At 40.5% G+C, this 9,883-nt stretch overlaps 1 protein-coding gene across 1 annotated transcript in view; it reads left to right on the top strand.

Annotated features, from left to right (window-relative positions):
* The window catches only part of LOC311061200 (germ cell-specific gene 1-like protein), a gene marked incomplete at both ends in the record, with an annotated part of 10,623 nt that extends 2,787 nt beyond the window's left edge, over positions 1–7,836 (top strand). Inside the window, 4 exons of the mRNA XM_084079757.1 lie at positions 405–452; positions 3,515–3,667; positions 5,634–5,745; positions 7,551–7,836. Of these exons, the coding sequence (XP_083935883.1) occupies positions 405–452; positions 3,515–3,667; positions 5,634–5,745; positions 7,551–7,836 (599 nt within the window). The remainder of the gene's footprint in view (positions 1–404; positions 453–3,514; positions 3,668–5,633; positions 5,746–7,550) is intronic.
* Positions 7,837–9,883: the final 2,047 nt, after the last annotated feature.

Genomic DNA, 9,883 nt, shown 5'->3' with positions numbered 1-9,883 from the left:
TCACGCAAATCGGTACACATAATGTCTATTGTCTAATAGTCATGTGATCAAGATGGATGTGTCCGATTGCAAACACAAAGCTATGTTCTACACTCCCACAAATCAACATATTGTGTAACTTCATCAACATTAATCCCTCAACTTCTACAGCTTCCACTCACCTCTATAATGACCGAATTCCGAACATTGCTGGCCCACAATAGCCTACCAGACCTGGCGGAGACCTGTGCTCCGAGTAGCACTTTTTTTTTCTTCAGGCCCTTGTATTAGTACTTGTTCCACCTAACATTTTGAACTGACATTTCTTTTGATGCACAGATTACCATAATATTGCTGAGCTGTGATACCAATGACTAATATCCTGCATTGCGTCGTGACTCTTTTTGTTTTTGCCGCCATTACAGGTGAAAAATGCCAAAGCTTCATTGATTTGGTTTCTGAATCAGAGAAAGGTGAGTGATTCAGGACATTTTCCTATGCATATTATCATACCACAATATCAATCATTCTGTCTCCTTTCGTTTATAGTCATATAGACACACGTTTTGTTCTATGCTTTTTTTTGCATTTAAGAGGTTAACAATCTTTATCATGAGTTATATAAAGTTATGCTTCTTCACACTCCTTTTCGAATATGCATTTTCTGTTAATCTGTTAGATCAGAATTAATTGCTTTCATTTGTTATATTGTTTGTTTTTTTAAGTTGCAATATTCAAAATAAACTTTTCAATCAAATGTCATCTTAGAAAGAAGTTATACTTTAACTGTTACCCAATATTAAGAGGATAACTCCTAAAGCCTCTTTGGCTTTACGTTTATCTATTAAAAGCCAATGACAGTATTATAACATTTTTGTGCAAATGCACAGGATCCTCGAAGAGTAATAATCACATTGAGTTGAACCTCATGAATGAACAGTGAGGGTCCACATTTGTTTTATGAAACCAATTGCTTGTGTTTAAGCATACAAAATCAAATGATGACATCATCTGTAGCTTTGGAACTTTGAATATTATAACACTTTTAAAAGACCCTACAGCATTTTTTATGCATTTGTTATTAAATGGTGAATAATGCATGTCTCAATAAAGACAAACAACAATATGAAACAATAAAGCCAATCCAGCATGATACTGAAAAATACAAATCTCTATTTGTATTATGTTTATTTTATTTGTTTGTAACGGTAATATCACAAACCAAACTGTAGCTGTGAAAAACATTGCAATAACTTGTAAGACAATCATCTTAATACAAAAAGGTTGTGGATGACAACATAAATTAGATGTTGTCATCGAGTGAATAGTTTGAAAACACTGACTTTGTCTGGGCTGCCATTGCCATGTTTTCAAATCAACATTCCAGTTTCACATTTCCAACTAGGAAGGGGCACTCACTGGAGCACAAATCTCCACCAGGAATCACAACAATACCTTCCTCCATCGTTGTGTCTGTGTGGTGCATGTGATGACATTGTTTTGGTGTTGTGCAAAGTAACAGGGCAATGGGGGAATAGCTATGATAAAGGATGCTGATCGTTAATGCCTTGTGTCAATTATGTTTGTACAGGGCCAGACTGGGAACACGAATCAGGGCGGGAATGTAAATGATAGCGCCCCCCATGTCTGTCTAAATGGTCATTAACATAATCATGTAGTTAGAGCATGCAGCCAAAGTGCAGCTGATCAGTCAGTCTATGAAAGTAATTATGCAAACGAAATTTTGAAACATTGCACAGAGGCTGACCCGACGGGATCAATCAAATTATTTGTTTTTTTTTGTGAAAACAGGCCTCTCCCACACATTTTGAGAAGCCGATTAATAGCCTATCGATATGGAATATGAAACATCATTATGATGCAACATCTATATAAGCCTAGCAAAAAGTGTGTTTTGAAGAAAATTCTAAATGACAGGAAATCTGACTAGGTGGAAATGGGTGTGGCATGAATCAAGGAATCCAAGGAGAATTTTATTTTGAATCTATGACCTATAGTTCAAGACTTATTAGGGCATTTTTTCTTTTAATAAATCAATAAAATGGGCTGTTAAACCGTAGCACCACCATCAGGACAATTTGAACAGTTGTAATGATTGAGTTCCTTGGCCTACTGGCAGCATGCCATCATCAATTTGACACTGATCAGTGTTGTAGTTTGCGAGATTAGCCACAGACACTCACATAATAAGGAACAAGAACTCAGACACATGCAGCCAGACGCCTTCAGCATTAAGTTTAGCAGTGTCAGTTGTGTTGCCATGGTCTCAAGGGAAATATTGCAGCGGATGGCAATGCGTATTTCCTGGCAATGAAGTGTCAGCATGGATTAATAGCAAGAGGGAATGAGGAGCGAGATGGGCGAGGATGCAATGTCTGACCTGTCATGTAGCCAGATAACGTCTTTCTTGATTCATTGGAAAGCTCAATAAGATTTGGAGAAGCCTCTCACCGCAAATTGCCAACATCAATTGAATTTAAGGGTCATGCCAGTCAGAGGGCGTGTCATCATCAACCCTTTGTATCTGACACAAGCAACAATGAGATGTCACATTAACTCTAGGAAATTGACTGAATCACATCCGTTTCAACACGGACGTCGCATGAGAAGAGTCACCACCTGCTATGAAAAACATATTGCAAATGAACAGAAGTGCAACATTGAAATGTGCACAATTTAAATGTGGTTTTAACAAACATGTACAGTATGCTGCGTATCAACTTGTAGCATTACTTATGTACATCCTGATATACATTTTTGACATTTAGCTTATTTTATCCAGAGCAACTTACAATGATTGAGCAGGTAGTGCATGGTGGTATTATACAGGGGCACTACAATACAGCCTGTCATTTACAGGACAGTGACTCTACCCACTTGGTCTTCTTGCCACCCAAAGCAATGGTCACACCTGGAAACAGTAATACTGTACAAATTAGATTTTAGGCATTTGGCAGAGCAAGTGGCTCAGGAGAGCGGCTGCGTGGGCAATGGAAAGGTTCCTGGTTCGCCCTGAGTTAGTGTCGAAGTGCCCTTGAGCAAGAGACTGAAACCCTAACTGCTCCCTATGAGCAGGTTTGTGCCTTACATGGTTTCCTTCAGTGTGTGAATGCGTGAGTGGCTGTGCACCCTTTGCCATTTGAAGTCATGTATTTAGAGGGTAAGTCTTTATACAAAAGACAAAACAACTATAAAGTTACAAGTCTTTACTGTTCAACACACCCATTCCCGTCTCATTGTTCATTCACTTATTGAACTGGAGAGCCAGACCCCCATAAAACAACCACTTGAAGGAACTGTAGGTTGCCTATATAAGCCATAAAACACTAAGTAGTGCTATTTAATACACAACATAACATGTGTGTGTGTGTGTGTGTGTGTGTGTGGGTGGGTGGGTGGGTGTGTGCGTGTCCGTGTGTTTATGTTTGTGTGCGCTTGTGCGTGTGCGTGTGCGTGCGTGTGCGTGTGCGTGTGTGTGTGTGTGTGTGTGTGTGTGTGTGTGTGTGTTTTGCAGGATACCTGTGGCTCTTAGTGGTCTCTGAGATAATGTACATAGTTCTTCTGGTGGTGGGGTTCAGCCTCATGTGTCTGGAGCTGTCTCACTCCAGCAATGTCATTGACAGGCTGAAGCTCAACGCCTTTGCTGCCATCTTCACTGTGCTATCAGGTAAGCTTAATCTACTCCATTGCATGATGGTGTTGCTTTCCAAAAAGTGCAGGTTTTCAAGCTAACATGTCGCATCATAAATTAGGATGTAGTCGTGATTTGGTTGGTTATTACATTTATTTTAGATTGTTAGTGTTCTGCATGAAATAGATGCAGAAGTGTAATGGGTTCTGCACTTTTGGTGACAGTATCGGTTCCAGTGTGTCAGGAAAAGCTCCATCAAACCCATAAATGTAATAGAATAGAGAAGTAATATAATCCAAATAAATTGCAAATAATAGACACCCCACCATTGGCCACTCGGGCTGAACTTGCAAACAGATTGCAACTGGTTTTCTCTCCGCATTCTTCTATGGGAAACACTTTGAATTAAAGGGGATATTAATTTAGCAAATCTTCCAAAAATAATACTGGAATGCTTTCATACTGAAAAGCCTTAGGCGATTTGGAGGGGTTTCATAAAGCTATAGACATTGGTGTCACTTCAGTTCAGTGCTGAGTGTGTGTGTGTGTGTGTGTGTGTGTGTGTGTGTGTGTGTGTGTGTGTGTGTGTGTGTGTGTGTGTGTGTGTGTGTGTGTGTGTGTGTGTGTGTGTGTGTGTGTGTGTGTGTGTGTGTGTGTGTGTGTGTGCGCGCGCGCGCGTGGGTGGGTGCGTGTGCGCGAGCGTATGTGATTCTGTCTGCTGAACAACAAAAATGAAATGTACTGTATGATCTGTTCTCTGATGAGTCACATTCTGCTTTGCTTTTGAGTACTGCTCCATGTCTTATTTGTCCTGTTATTGTCTCCGCCAGGCCGAAAGGCATGGCGAGAGAATATGTTTTACCTCCTGTCTGTCCGTCCGTCCGTGTGTGTCCGTGTGTGTGTGTGTCCGTTCGTCTGTGAACAGCTAATCTCCCTCACCGTTGGCTTGATCGCAGCAAAACTGTGCACACACACTCCCTGGATGCCAATTCAGAACCTCTGCCCCAATTTTTTCACATGGGCCTATTATAGCGCCACCAGGAGGCCGCTTTTTGCAAAACAATTTTTTTCACAGTACTCCTACAGATTTTGTCCAAACATGATGCAAATCGGTACACAGTATCTCTATAGTCATTAAACGAAACGGATCTTTCATATTTTTCATATTCCATCCTGATTGGCTAAAAATGGCTTCCAAGTTTGCAGGACTGAAACTTTGCACGCACATTCCCACAATCCCGAGGAAGAAATGCCACTTGAAAATGTTCTAATCAGCCTCATGGTGGCGCTATAACAGGCCGATTCGTGTTTTTACCTATAACTGCACCGATCTGTGTAAAACTTGGTATGAGCACTCCCTAGAGTTCAAGGAAAAACCTTTGCCCTGCATTTTTCACATCTGCCTTTTATAGCGCCACCAGGAGGCCGACTTATGTAAAACCTATTTCTTTATATTACTCCTTCCGATTTTATCCAAATATCACGCAAATCGGTACACATGATCTCTATAGTCATGTGATCAAGCCGGATCTGTTTAATTTTTCATATTCCATCCTGATTGGCTAAGATTCACATCTAAAGTTTGCAGTAGTGGCTTGTTTTTAACAAAATTCTGCAAATCATGAACGCAGCGTCCGATTGCGGTCAAACTTTGCACGCAGATTCACACTATGTTGAGGAACAAATGCTACCCTTTTAACATTGGCCTGTTATAGCGCCACCAGCAGGTCTAATTTAGCAAAACACATTTATTGAACAAAATGCCTCAAATCATGAATGCAGTGTCCTATTGCCATGCAAGGCCTGAAGAAATGGCACACTTTTCACATTGGCCTATTATAGCGCCACCAGGAGGCCACAATAACCTACCTGACCTGGCGGAGACCTGTGCTCCGAGGAGCACTTTTTCTAGTTTCACCAATGTTTCGGTCTTAGGACCTTTTTTGACATAACATTGTATTATCACGCAACGAGGCAATTATTCCCATCCTTGTATTTGCAGGTCTGGTGGGCATGGTTGCTCATATGATGTACTCACATGTATTCCAAGCCACTGTCAGTCTGGGACCGCCTGAGTGGAGACCCTACAATTGGGACTATGGCTGGTCCTTCTGGTATGGTATTTTGTAGTAATTGTTAGTCATTTTGTATGCTAGATGGGAATGACACTGCATACAGTATTTAGACTGTTCAGTTCTCTCCTTTAACACAACCATTACTTCATTATTATACTGTACCCAGCAAGCACAATGACGTCATGATGAAGTTATGATGACGCCCGGTCATCCCCCCGGTGACGTTCAGGACTAGGCCAGATCACAGCCCATATGGGGATGATCTTTACGTCATTTACAGGACGTCATCACCGGGACATCATATGGACATTTGGACAGCAATTTTGGGTGATGAGAAATGTGTTTAGATGATGTCCTGGAAGTGACGTTTTTGTGGTCAGGATTAATTTTGGTTGAAATCATGTGATATTCTGGCTTGTCTTGGTCTGACTTGATCTAGCCCCAATCGAGACGTCACTGATTGGTCCGGGTCCTGACTGTGCTTGCTGGGTATGCATTCATTTTATCATAGGGATAGAGTCAGACTGTCTAGGCCAGAGGTGCACAAACCTTTTCACCAATGACCCAGAAATACTGCTTGTAATGACCCAATTACAGTAGTTGTTTGATTGCTGACAATAGACATGTTTTTAAGAAAGGGTTAAAGTTGCCAATTAATAACAAAAAGTTGTCAAACACGATTCCGCAAACCAAAAGATTTCTCCCACTTTTGATTTGTGTCCTACAGTTTGTAGGCTGCTATGTTTCTGCTTTTCTGTCTTCATCTTCCTTGGATAATAGTAAATGTCCAAGGGGGAACGACCAGGACCTCCGTCTCTCATGGACTAATCCACATTAACCACTTAAAACGTATGTACTTTGTTGACCGGTGTCCCCCAGGGCTCTAATTTTCTCCCTCTATAAATCCCTTTGCAGATATACGAGCTCACAGCAAGTCATGTTGCGGCGCCTTGAGAGTTTGACGTTCTGCTATTTTCACCAAATGTTCATCTGTTATGACATGCCCAGAATAGGAATGCTAGTGTTCATGTGGTTAACCACATGAACGCGTAAGACATACAATAACTGCAAAATGGCCACCGTTTAAATATGGTCAATAGACTGTTATCTGACATATACAGTAGCTCTGTGATTTCCGCTCACGCCATCTTCACCATCTCTAATGAAAACAGCCCATATACGTACGTAGCTCTCATGTTATGGGGGGATTAGGCTTTGGTGTTCAAAGCCCTGATACGGATGTGATTGAAATTGCATAACAGGATAATATTTCACCCCTTGAGAATGTGTACACCACTGAATGTAAAAACAAAAGTAATTGAAAAACTAAAAGTTAAACAATTTGTGATGCTTGTGCACATTTCAAGAGTGAAAAGAACACAAGATGAAGTGATTGCAATTGATGTTGCATCATGTGACCCGGTTCACTGCGCTGGAACACAGGGACACAAACTGATTGACACTAATCTCTGTAAAGCTGTGCTTCTACGGTACCATTTCTACACATTGTCAAAAGTGTCTACAGCAACATATCAAGACATCAATTGGATCATGTCCTTGTGCGTGTGCTCACAGTTTTTCATTATAAAAGCAGAATTTAACAGCTTTAACCACTTTCGTTCTGAAATCTTAAAAATGTGCTTTTGTTTCATAAATTTGCACACACAAAAATCTGAATGTATTTTGTATTACATTTTTTCTTCCCCAAAAATGTATCGTACAACAAAGCACTTCATAAACAGAAGTGGTTAACCCCATGTCAGGCAGTGGAGAGTCACCTCTTTGTACTGATTTTACAAATGATTAAGTGACTTTTTTTACTCCTTGCTCTCTCCCTCTCTCAGCATGGCCTGGCTATCCTTCACCTGTTGTATGAGTGCATCGGTCACCACTCTTAACTCTTACACCAAAACCGTTATTGAGTTCAGAAACAAACGTAAGACCTTCGAGCAGAGCATCCGGGGAGAGCATGCCAGGGAGGCCTTTGGGTATCTCCGGGAACAGTCTGTAAAGACTGTGGATGTGGGTAGCCAGACCCCGACCCCGACAATTGTTAGAAAAACACCCATACCTGCTGTCTCCCTGGATGCGGGTGACAGCCCAAGGTCTTTGGGGGAAGAGCAGTGCTGAACAGGATGGACTACTACTACAGAATGGTGGGGGTGAGGATGTGGGCTTCAGCTGGATGTGTGAAATCACTTCTGGCCATCAGTGATCTGCGTTCAGTTGGGACAAATGCCTCAGGGGATTTCCAACACAGCCTTAATTGAAAACAGGAAATCTCCTCCCTGTAGGGTTGCTGTTATAGCTGGACAGCCCAAGTAATTGAGTGCTGGGACTGTGGACTGGAGTCTAATCTGTGGATCGGTGGGTTGTTTGCACAGAAGTTGTTGTTTTTTTCTGTCAGTGTGACACACTGTTACATACTGTAGGGACGTAATGTGTATACATGTAAATATGTATTGAGGATCTATTGCATGCATAAAAGCCTTATAAAAACCATGTCATGTCATTATTTCCTGCAATGCATTTATGAATAGCTAAAATACATAGTATTTGCAGTGTATTCTGTGCCTATGTGTATTACTTGCATAATTTACATGTGAAGCTGTAAATACATTGTGGAGTAAGTGTTCTGTACTTTTGTACACAAAATGGTATGTAGGATCATGCATTATTTATATATATTTTTTGATGGACTCCGGGACTGGCCTACAATAATGACTGACTGACTGACTGACTCCCCATTGAAATGTACTGTACTGTACTGTACTGTACTGTACTGTACTGTACTGTACTGTACTGTACTGTACTGTACAGCATTCACATTGCTGTGTGCAGTACAAATACCAGACATGTTCAAGGTCAACATTGAAATGCATGATTTACAGTATCCCACTACCAGCGATGTGCAGGTGTTTCATGTTTTCTTAATGCAAAGCAGGGCTCTGGAATGTGGCTATTTGGTGCCCATTGTGTCAGTTGGGAGAATAAACGCATTAATGTTGATACTGTATATAATGGTTTTGCCAAAACAGAACGGAACGGAACAGATCAGAACACAACAGAACAGAGATTATTAGATAACAAATAAGAGGGAAGTCTACTGTAAGTGTCAGCTTTTGACAGATTTTATGCTGACTTTTGCACCCCTGCTGAGAAATACACCTCTGTGTAATAGTCTGTCTCTACATATTAAATCAACACAATCTGTCCATTTAATTTCATAAAGTATTACATTACAGTATAAAGTATAATGTATTTCCTTTGACTGTACGCATACAGATCTCAATTTATTTAGAAATAATAAGTATTATTATCTCTGCCAGGCCAGAATGGCCAGGGACGGAGATTATGTTTTCGCTCTTGTCCACGATGTCAACAAAGTTCATTGTCTGCATTATTTCAGAAAACTACTGACAATTAAACCTCGTTGATTATACCTACTCTGGGGCAACTAATGCATATAGCCTCTAGAGGGCAGTATTGTATACCAACAGCCTTGAATGCAAAAGACAGCCGCCTTTGTATTAATAGTTATTGATAACAATTGTATACCAGCAGGGACAGTAACTAATTAACTTATTTATTACAATTTACACAGTCTAATGTAGTGTTCCTTTACATTTCAAAGGTAAGATAATGTACAGCACTGACAGCCACATATTGGCTACAACTTCAAGCACAAATGTGCTTTTGATACACAAATTACTTAAGGAATAGCTTAGCACTCATTTATAAACTAATTGTCGTACCAATATGTTTCATATTCAAAGGATACCTTAGAAACATAGTTAACACAATAGTTATAAACAAGTAATGTGAAGAAGTGGTCATGCACTTTCTTGATTTGTTCTGTTTGCCTACTCTGTTATAGTCCATAATAGTGTAATGTAAACTTTTGAGTTATGGCATTGAACCATTCCTGAACTCCCCGTAACCACGCCTGTTGCCCCTATTTTGGGCACGTCATATAGTAGTTAAAATAGATCCATAAGTAGATCACAAGTCGTCGCGATATGATACCGTACGTTGTGAGCTTGTAGATTGGCTATTTTCACAATTTTCTTAACGTACAACGTAGGGCTTAAGTGGTTGATACGAATTAGGGGATGACATTCACATACACATCAGGGTTCCTATTCCCACGTTCTGTTACTTTCCCCACAGTTGGACA

Source organism: Gymnoscopelus microlampas (genome assembly GCF_963454915.1).
Source record: "Gymnoscopelus microlampas genome assembly, chromosome: 2".
Lineage (NCBI taxonomy): Eukaryota > Metazoa > Chordata > Actinopteri > Myctophiformes > Myctophidae > Gymnoscopelus > Gymnoscopelus microlampas.
The sequence above is the reverse complement of the archived record's forward strand: the minus strand, read 5'-3'. Positions and strand labels throughout refer to the sequence as shown.